Raw genomic sequence first — 11,523 nt, forward strand, 5'->3', positions numbered from 1 at the left:
CCTATATTTAATTAAATTACAGACGGATAAATCTCTGGTCGATAACTGAGCGTTCCAAAATTTCATCCTGAGTTCTTGCCCTGCGCCATGACGAACGAGACAAAGAAAGGTACTCTCGTTCCATCCGGCTTTATAACCTCGGACAGCTACGTAGACAGACCATTCCACTTCTCATTGGTTACTGACATCCAGGGGAAGGCGGGTGCAGTTCAATTCCAGCCATAGGATATACACAGGCTTTAAAACTGAACCCAGATCAGAGGATAATTCTCAGACCTTCGCAAGTCATGTCAGGATTTTTGCTGTAGAGGGCGTTCTGGGTCACCCACAGACATAATTAAAACGGTTTTAGAAACTAGGCAGTGTTTTCTATCCAATATTAGTAAGGATATGCATATTGTACGATCAAGAATTGAGCAATAGGCCGTTTAATTTGGAGACCAAAATATGCTAATGCGGAACAGCACCCCCTATAGTTGCAAGAATTAAACACTGGAATGGTAGATGTACAGAAGACGAATGTGCAAGTAGAGATACTGGGGTGCAAAGGAGCAAGATAAATACAAAAATACAGTATGGAGATGAGGTAGATAGATGGGCTATTTACAGATGGTCTATGTACAGGTGCAGTGATCTGTGAGCTGCCCTGACAGCTGGTGCTTAAAGCTAGTGAGGGAGATAAGAGTCTCCAGCTTCAGAGATTTTTGCAGTTTGTTCCAGTCATTGGCAGCAGAGAACTGGAAGGAGAGGCGGCCAAATGAGGAATTGGCTTTGGGGGTGACCAGTGAAAAACACCTGCTGGAGCGCGTGCTACGAGTGGGTGCTACTATGGTGACCAGTGAGCTGAGATAAGGCGGGGCTTTACCTAGCAGAGACTTGTAGATGACCTGGAGCCAGATGGTTTGGCAACGAGTATGAAGCGATGGCCAGCCAACGAGAGCGTACAGGTCGCAGTGGTGGGTAATATTTGGGGCTTTGGTGACAAAACGGATGGCACTGTAATAAACTGCATCCAAGTTGTTGAGTAGAGTGTTGGAGGCTATTTTATAGATGACATTGCTGAAGTCGAGGATCGGTAGGATAGTCAGTTTTACGAGGGTATGTTTGGCTGCATGAGTGAAGGATGCTTGGTTGCGAAATAGGAAGCCTATTCTAGATTTAATTTTGGATTGGAGATGCTTAATGTGAGTCTGGAAGGAGAGTTTACAGTCTAACCAAAAACCTAGGTATTTGTAGTTGTCCACATATTCTAAATCAGAGCCGTCCAGAGGAGTGATGCTGGACGGTCGGGCGGTTGCGGGCAGTGATCAGTTGGCCAGAAGTATACAGAATGGTGTCGTCTGCGTAGAGGTGGATCAGAGAATCACCAGCAGCAAGAGCGACATCATTGATGAATACAGAGAAGAGAGTCGGCCCGAGATTTGAACCCTGTGGCACCCCCATAGAGACTGCCAGAGGTCCGGACAACAGGCACTCCGATATGACACACTGAACTCTATCAGAGAAGTAGTTGGTGAACCAAGCGAAGCAATCATTTGAGAAACCAAGGCTGTTGAGTCTGCCAATAAGAATGTGGTGATTGACAGAGTCAAAAGCCTTGGCCAGGTCGATGAATACGGCTGCACAGTAATGTCTCTTATCGATGGCGGTTATGATATCGTTTAGGACCTTGAGCGTGGCTGAGGTGCACCCATGACCAGCTCCGAAACCAGATTGCATAGCGGAAAAGGTACGGTGAAATTCGAAGTGGTCGGTAATCTGTTTATTAACTTGGCGAAGACCTTAGAAAGGCAGGGCAGGATAGTAATAGGTCTGTAGCAATTTGGGTCTAGAGTGTCCCCCCCCTTTGAAGAGGGGGATGACTGCGGCAGCTTTCAAATCTTTGGGAATCTCAGACGATACGAAAGAGAGGTTGAACAGGCTAGTAATTGTGGTTGCAACAATTTCAGCAGATAATTTTAGAAAGAGAGGGTTCAGATTGTCTAGCCCGGCTGATTTGTAGGGGTCCAGGTTTTGCAGTTCTTTAAGAACATCAGCTATCTGGATTTGGGTGAAGGAGAAATAGGGGAGGCTTGGGCGAGTTGCTGTGGGGAGTGCAGGGCTGTTGACCGGGGTAGGGATAGCCAGGTGGAAAGCATGGCCAGCCGTAGAAAAATGATTGTTGAAATCCTCAATTATAGTGGATTTATAGTGGTGACAGTGTTTCCTAGCCTCAGTGCAGTGGGCAGGTGGGAGGAGGTGCTCTTATTCTCCCTGGACTTTGCAGTGTCCCAGAACTTTTTTGAGTTTGTGCTACAGGATGCAAATTTCTGCTTGAAAAAGCTAGCCTTAGCTTTCCTAACTGCCTGTGTATATTTGTTCCTGACTTCCTTGAAAAGTTGCATATCACGGGAGCTATTCGATGCTAATGCAGAACGCCACAGGATGTTTTTGTGCTGGTCAAGGGCAGTCAGGTCTGGAGTGAACCAAGGACTATATCTGTTCCTGGTTCTAAATTTTTTGAAAGGGGCATGCTTATTTAAGATGGTGAGGAAGGCACTTTTAAAGAATGACCAGGCATCCTCTACTGACAGGATGAGGTCAATATCCTTCCAGGATACCCGGGCCAGGTCGATTAGGAAGGCCTGCTCGCTGAAGTGTTTTAGGGCGTTTGATAGTGATGAGGGGTGGTCGTTTAACCCCAGACCCGTTACGGATGCAGGCAATGAGGCAGTGATCGCTGAGATCTTGGTTGAAAACAGCAGAGGTGTATTTGGAGGGCAAGTTGGTTAGGATGATATCGTTGAGGGTGCCCGTGTTTACGGATTTGGGGTTGTACCTGGTGGGTTCATTGAAAATTTGTGAGAGATTGAGGGCATCAAGCTTAGATTGTAGGATGGCCGGGGTGTTAAGCATGTCCCAGTTTAGGTCACCTAGCAGCACGAGCTCTGAAGATAGATGGGGGGCAATCAGTTCACATATGGTGTCCAGGGCACAGCTGGGGGCAGAGGGTGGTCTATAGCAAGCGGCGACGGTGAGAGACTTGTTTCTGGAAAGGTGGATTTTTAAAAGTAGAAGCTCGAATTGTTTGGGTACAGACCTGGATAGCAAGACAGAACTCTGCAGGCTGTCTCTACAGTAGATTGCAACTCCACCCCATTTGGCAGTTCTATCTTTAATCAGATTCAGATCTGATTAAACTAACTCTTAGTTCCCTGATTCAGATCTGTTTAAACCAACTCTTAGTTTCCTGATTCAGATCTGTTTAAACCAACTCTTAGTTTCCTGATTCAGATCTGTTCAAACCAACTCTTAGTTTCCTGATTCAGATCTGTTTAAACCAACTCTTAGTTTCCTGATTCAGATCCGTTCAAACCACCTCTTAGTATCCTGATTCAGATCTGTTCAAACCAACTCTTAGTGTCCTGATTCAGATCTGTTCAAATCAACTCTTAGTTTCCTGATTCAGATCTGTTTAAACCAACTCTTAGTTTCCTGATTCAGATCTGTTTAAACCAACTCTTAGTTTCCTGATTCAGATCTGTTCAAACCAACTCTTAGTTTCCTGATTCAGATCTATTCAAACCAACTCTTAGTTTTATTATTCATTATTTATTTATGATTTGTATTAATCAAGGCATAATCAGGATTCATTTAGTATTGTTTAGAAACGTGTTATCTACTCACTTAGACAGAAAATGACTCCAGTCATCATCCACAGTTCAGTTACTATTGGGCAAAACACAACCCAAAACACAACCAAAACAAACTGCAAATGCAACCAATGAGTTTGGGACCAAATACTACACTTTTGACTACTGTAATACACTATAAGTAAATTGATCAGAATATTTACGACTTCTTCAAATTATCAAAGTATGGGGGGACTAGATACATAAAGTGCTTTTATTTCTAAATGGTGAAACAGATATGTATTAAAATCCTCTCAAATTAAAGGTGACATTATATACTGTTACCTCATATAAAACATTTGATCTGAAATCCAAAATGTTGGAGTATAGAGACACATTTAAAATGTTTTCTTCACTGTCAAAATAGATATGATGTGGACTGTTTACTCAATACAATCTAAATCTGATACCTCACTGTCATTATAGATATGGTGTGGACTGTATACTCAATACAATCTAAATCTGATACCTCACTGTCATTATAGATATGGTGTGGACTGTATACTCAATACAATCTAAATCTGATACCTCACTGTCATTATAGATATGGTGTGGACTGTATACTCAATACAATCTAAATCTGATACCTCACTGTCTGTCTTTTGACTGATACTGCTTTTTAAACTGGTCTGGCAGGTTTCAGGACACTGATATATCTGAATATGTTAAAAAATATATACTGCCACTATTTTCACCACAAAAGAATATCAGTGTGATTTTAATATGATTTGACTCTTTGCAGGTTGTCAGGCTGTCTAGTCACAGAGGAAGGCTGTGCTTCTCTGGTCTCAGCTCTGACGTCAAACCCCTCACACCTGAGAGAGCTGGACCTGAGTAACAATGACCTGAAGGACTCAGGAGTGAAGCTGCTCTCTGCTGGACTGGGGAATCCCCACTGTAAACTGAAGACTCTGAGGTCAGTATTCCTGTAGTTGGTCAACAAGTGATAACTGTTCACCAGATCCACATGTGTTTACCAGACACACATAGTCCACACCATATGTGGTTGGACAGTGAAGCTTACAGGTTTACATTGTGGTGCAATGCTCCAGCATTTTGGATATGAGATACAATGTTCCATATTAGGTGACAGTACAGAATGTCACCTTTTATTTGAGGTTAAAGGTGAGAAGTTAGCATGTTTTACTTTTCTAAACGGTAAAACAGACATGTATTAAAATACCCTCAAATAAAAGGTGACACCCTCAAAGAATAGCAGTGTGGTTTAAGACACAAGGCGAGACCCAGATGACACGGGAGGCAGATGGTTAGAGTCTTTGATATTTATTAATATACTAAAAGGGGTAGGCAAGAGAATGGTCGTGGACAGGCCAAAGGTCATAACCAGATCAGAGTCCAGGAGGTACAGTGTGGCAGGCAGGCTAGAGGTCAGGACAGGCAGAATGGTCAGGCAGGCTAGAGGTCAGGACAGGCAGAATGGTCAGGCAGGCTAGAGGTCAGGACAGGCAGAATGGTCAGGACAGGCAGAATGGTCAGGCAGGCGAGAGGTCAGGACAGGCTAGAGGTCAGGACAGGCTAGAGGTCAGGACAGGCTAGAGGTCAGGACAGGCTAGAGGTCAGGGCAGGCAGAATGGTCAGGACAGGCAGACTCGAGGTCAGGACAGGCTAGAGGTCAGGACAGCCTAGAGGTCAGGACAGGCTAGAGGTCAGGACAGGCAGAATGGTCAGGACAGGCAGACTCGAGGTCAGGACAGGCAGAATGGTCAGGCAGGCTAGAGGTCAGGCAGAATAGAGGTCAGGACAGGCAGAATGGTCAGGTATGCTAGAGGTCAGGACAGGCAGAATGGTCAGTTGACTCAAGGTCAGGACAGGCAGAATGGTCAGGCAGGCTAGAGGTCAGGCAGGCTAGAGGTCAGGACAGGCAGAATGGTCAGGCAGGCTAGAGGTCAGGCAGGCTAGAGGTCAGGACAGGCAGAATGGTCAGGCAGGCTAGAGGTCAGGACAGGCAGAATGGTCAGGCAGGCTAGAGGTCAGGCAGGCTAGAGGTCAGGCAGGCTAGAGGTCAGGACAGACAGAATGGTCGGACAGGCTAGAGGTCAGGACAGGCAGAATGGTCAGGCAGACTAGAGGTCGGACAGGCAGAATGGTCAGGCAGGCTAGAGGTCAGGCAGGCTAGAGGTCAGGACAGGATAGAGGTCAGGACAGGCAGAATGGTCAGGCAGGCTAGAGGTCAGGCAGGCTAGAGGTCAGGACAGGCAGATTGGTCAGGCAGGCTAGAGGTCAGGCAGGCTAGAGGTCAGGCAGGCTAGAGGTCGGACAGGCTAGAGGTCAGGCAGGCTAGAGGTCAGGCAGGCTAGAGGTCAGGCAGGCTAGAGGTCGGACAGGCTAGAGGTCAGGACAGGCAGAATGGTCAGGCAGGCTAGAGGTCAGGCAGGCTAGAGGTCAGGACAGGCAGATTGGTCAGGCAGGCTAGAGGTCAGGCAGGCTAGAGGTCAGGCAGGCTAGAGGTCGGACAGGCTAGAGGTCAGGCAGGCTAGAGGTCAGGCAGGCTAGAGGTCAGGCAGGCTAGAGGTCGGACAGGCTAGAGGTCAGGACAGGCAGAATGGTCAGGCAGGCTAGAGGTCAGGACAGGCAGAACGGTCAGGCAGGCTAGAGGTCAGGACAGGCAGAATGGTCAGGACAGGCTAGAGGTCAGGACAGGCAGAATGGTCAGGCAGGCTAGAGGTCAGGACAGGCAGAATGGTCAGGCAGACTAGAGGTCAGGGCAGGCTAGAGGTCAGGACAGGCAGAATGGTCAGGCAGGTACAGAGTCCAGAAAACAGGCAAGGGACAAAAACTGGGAGGACTATCAAAAAAGAATAGAAGCAGGAGTAGGACAAAACGCTGGTTGACTTGATGAACATACAAGACGAACTGGTACAGAGAAACAGGAAACACAGGGATATATACACCAGGGAAACACAGGGATATATACACCAGGGAAACACAGGGATATATACACCAGGGAAACACAGGGATATATACACCAGGGAAACACAGGGATATATACACCAGGGAAACACAGGGATATATATACCAGAGAAACACAGGGATATATACACCAGGGAAACACAGGGATATATACACCAGGGAAACACAGGGATATATACACCAGGGAAACACGGGGATATATACACCAGGGAAACACAGGGATATATACACCAGGGAAACACAGGGATATATACACCAGGGAAACACAGGGATATATACACCAGGGAAACACAGGGATATATACACCAGGGAAACACAGGGATATATACACCAGGGAAACACAGGGATATATACACCAGGGAAACACAGGGATATATACACCATGGAAACACAGGGATATATACACCAGGGAAACACAGGGATATATACACCAGGGAAACACAGGGATATATACACCAGGGAAACACAGGGATATACACACCAGTTAAACACAGGGATATATACACCAGGGAAACACAGGGATATATACACCAGGGAAACACAGGGATATATACACCAGGGAAACACAGGGATATATACACCAGGGAAACACAGGGATATATACACCAGGGAAACACAGGGATATATACACCAGGGAAACATAGGGATATATACACCAGGGAAATAAGCGACACCTGGAGGGGGTGGAGACAATCACAAGACAGGTGAAACAGATCAGGGTGTGACATGAATATGGAGAAAAATATACTTCCACTATTTTCACCACCAAAGAATATCAGTGTGGTTTTAATATGATTTGTGTCTTTGCAGGCTGTCAGGCTGTCTAGTCACAGAGGAAGGCTGTGCTTCTCTGGTCTCAGCTCTGAGGTCAAACCCCTCACACCTGAGAGAGCTGGACCTGAGCTACAATCACCCAGGAGACTCAGGAGTCAGACTGCTCTCTGCTGGACTGGAGGATCCACACTGCAGACTGGAGAAACTCAAGTATGTAGAGGGTTTATGTCAATGTTCATATCAGACATGTTTGACTTATCAGGCTAGTTAAGACTAACATTCTGACCACCACTTGGACAAAGTTATATGTTACTGTGTGTGTGTGTGTGTGTGTGTGAAACACACACACACACAAAGACACACCCACACACAAAGACACACACACACAAGACACACACATACACACTGGACACACACACTAGACTCACACACACATACACACACACACACACACACACACACACACACACACACACACACGCACGCACACACACACACACACACACACACACACACACACACACACACACACACACACACACACACACACACACACACACACACACACACACACACACACACACACACACACACACACACACACACACACACACACACGCTGGACACAAACACTGAACACTCACACACACAGACAAACATTCTTACCAACACTTGACCGTGTGTCTAGTGTGTGCGTGTGTGCGTGTGTGCGTGTGTGTGTGTGTGTCTGTCCAGTGTGTGAGTTATATGCTGTGTGTGTGTGTGTGTGTGTGTGTGTGTGTGTGTGTGTGTGTGAGTGAGTTCAGGTGTATCCCTCAGTGACTGTCTGTTCTTCTGCTTACCGCTACAGTGTGGAACATGGTGGAGAGAACAGAATGAAACCTGGGATTAGAAAATGTGAGTGTTGACTGCTGTGAAGAATATGACTAAGAATAAGTCTTAATTCAAGTTAAGTCAAAGTCAAAGACCACCATCATTACTTACTTGGTCATATTAAATATCAGCTGTAGTTCTACAGAAGCAGAAATCAGGGACACCAAAGTTTACAAAGAGTTGCTTTGACAATGTGTGTGTGTGTGTGTGTGTGTGTGTGTGTGTGTGTGTGTGTGTGTGTGTGTGTGTGTGTGTGTGTGTGTGTGTGTGTGTGTGTGTGTGTGTGTGTGTGTGTGTGTGTGTGTGTGTGTGTGTGTGTGTGATTAATGGGAATAAGTGTGTTTTATATTACCATACAGTATAACATATGATCATTCAACAAGTCTCAAGTTACCTTAACTTCTCCTTTTGATACCTAGAAACATCTACATTAAATGAATTAGTGAAAAGTGAGTTAACATTCTAATGTGAATGATGATGATTTCTAATATTGTGTCTGGTTTCATCCATCAGATGTCTGTGATCTCACACTGGACCTAAACACAGTAAACAGATTCTTCTCTCTGTCTGAGGAGAACAGAAAGGTGATATGTAGGAGAGAGGAGCAGCCGTATCCTGATCACCCAGAGAGATTTGAGGACTGGAGACAGGTGCTGTGTAGAGGGGGTCTGACTGGGCGCTGTTACTGGGAGGTAGAGTGGAGTGGGGGAGGGGCTGCTATAGGAGTGACATATAAAGGAATCAACAGGAGAGAAGGTGGTAATGACTGTGGTCTTGGACACAATGACAAGTCCTGGAGTCTGTTCTGTTATGACAACGGTTACATTGCCTGGCACAATAATAATCCCACTACCATAGACGTCCCCTCCTCCAGCTCCCACAGAGTAGGAGTGTATCTGGACTGGCCAGCCGGCACTCTGTCCTTCTATAGAGCCTCCTCTGACACACTGACCCACCTGATCACATTCACCTCCACATTCACTGAGCCCCTCTATCCAGGGTTTGGAGTTTGGGATGATGGTGACTCAGTGTCCCTCTGTCAGTGATACACACACTGGACACACTGGACACACACACACACACTGGACACACACACACACTCACACTGGACACACACACACACTGGACACACTCACGCTGGACACACACACACACTCACACTGGACACACACAGACACACTGGACACACACACACACACACACACACACACACACACACTCACGGTGGACACACACACACACTCACACACTGGACACACTCACACTGGACACACACACACTCACACACTGGACAGATACACACACACTGGACACACACACACACTGGACACACACACACTGGACACACACACACACTGGACACACACACACTGGACACACACACACTGGACACACACACACACACTGGACACACACACACTGGACACACACACACACTGGACACACACTCACACTGGACACACACTGGACACACACACACACTCATACTGGAAACACACACACACACACACACACACACACACTGGACACACACACACACACACTGGACACACACACACACACACACACACACACACACTGGAAACACACACATACACACACACACACTGGACACACACACACACTGGACACACACTCACACACTGAAAACACACACACACTCACACTGGACACACACTCACACTGGACACACACACAGACACACTGGACACACACACTCACACTGGACACACACACAGGACACACACACACTGGACACACACACACACACACTGGACACACACACACACACACACTGGACACACACACACACACACTGGACACACACACACACACACTGGAAACACACACATACACACACACACACACACACACACACTGGACACACACACACACTGGACACACACACACACACACACTGGAAACACACACAGACACACTGGACACACACACAGACACACTGGACACACACACATTCACACTGGACACACACACACTCACTGGATACACACACACACACACACACTGGACACACACTGGACACACACACACACACACACTGGACACACACACACTCACACTGGACCAACACACACACTGGACACACACTGGACAGATACACACACACTGGACACACACTGGACAGATACACACACACTGGACACACACTGGACAGATACACACACACTGGACACACACACACACTGGACACACACTGGACAGATACACACACACTGGACAAACACACACACTGGACACACACTGGACAGATACACACACACTGGACACACACACACACTGGACACACACACTCACACTGGACACACACACTCACACTGGACACACACACAGACACACTGGACACACACACACACACTGGACAGATACACACACACTGGACACACACACACACACTGGACACACACACACTGGACACACACACACACACACTTACTGGACACACACACACACACACACACACTGGACAGATATACACACACACTGGACACACACACACTGGACAGATATACACACACACACACACACACTGGACAGATATACACACACACTTGACACACACACACACACTGGACAAACACACACACCCACACACACACACACTGTAGAAACACACACACACACACACACACACACACACACACACATACACATGCGTGTCTTCCTATAATTGTGACAATAACAATGTTAAAATACCAATGTGATCATTTGTTGTCTTTTATGTTGAATAACAAATTGTATAATTATATATGGACATACGCTCCATAGTTGTACAAGTATTCAAGGATATATTGTACTTTTCATAATAAAACATACTTGAAACAAGAAAAGCATGTTAATTGTGAAAACAGTTTGGTTATTGATGTTACGTTTCCTCTGTCAGGTTAACGTTAACCTGCGATTGGTTGAAACATGAAACTAATATGAAATGAAATACAAAACAATTAAATATGTGGAATTGAATTAACAGGGGTGCAGTTTGGACAATCACCACTTGATGTCAGTGTTAAACCAGAAGTGATGAAAACAACATCACTGCAGAGAGAGAGAGAGTCTAATATACTGATATACAGTTCATTCAGAAAGTATTCAGACCCCTTGACTTTTTACACATTTTGTCACGTTACAGCCTTATTCTAAAATGGATTACATAGTTTTTTCCCTCATCAATCTACACACAATAACCCAGAATTACAAAGCAAAAACTGTTTATTTTATGTGTGCACATTTCTATTTAAAAAAACTTAGATATCAC

At 46.0% G+C, this 11,523-nt stretch overlaps 1 protein-coding gene across 1 annotated transcript in view; it reads left to right on the top strand.

Moving 5' to 3' along the window:
• The window catches only part of LOC129842961 (NACHT, LRR and PYD domains-containing protein 3-like), a 37,743-nt gene extending 26,642 nt beyond the window's left edge, over positions 1-11,101 (top strand). The window contains exons 7-10 of the mRNA XM_055911682.1: positions 4,414-4,587; positions 7,413-7,586; positions 8,227-8,273; positions 8,763-11,101. Coding sequence (XP_055767657.1) covers positions 4,414-4,587; positions 7,413-7,586; positions 8,227-8,273; positions 8,763-9,295 — 928 coding nt within the window. The 3' untranslated portion in view covers positions 9,296-11,101. The remainder of the gene's footprint in view (positions 1-4,413; positions 4,588-7,412; positions 7,587-8,226; positions 8,274-8,762) is intronic.
• The last annotated feature ends 422 nt before the right edge of the window (positions 11,102-11,523 follow it).

Source organism: Salvelinus fontinalis, unplaced genomic scaffold (genome assembly GCF_029448725.1).
Source record: "Salvelinus fontinalis isolate EN_2023a unplaced genomic scaffold, ASM2944872v1 scaffold_0080, whole genome shotgun sequence".
Taxonomy (NCBI): Eukaryota; Metazoa; Chordata; class Actinopteri; order Salmoniformes; family Salmonidae; genus Salvelinus; species Salvelinus fontinalis.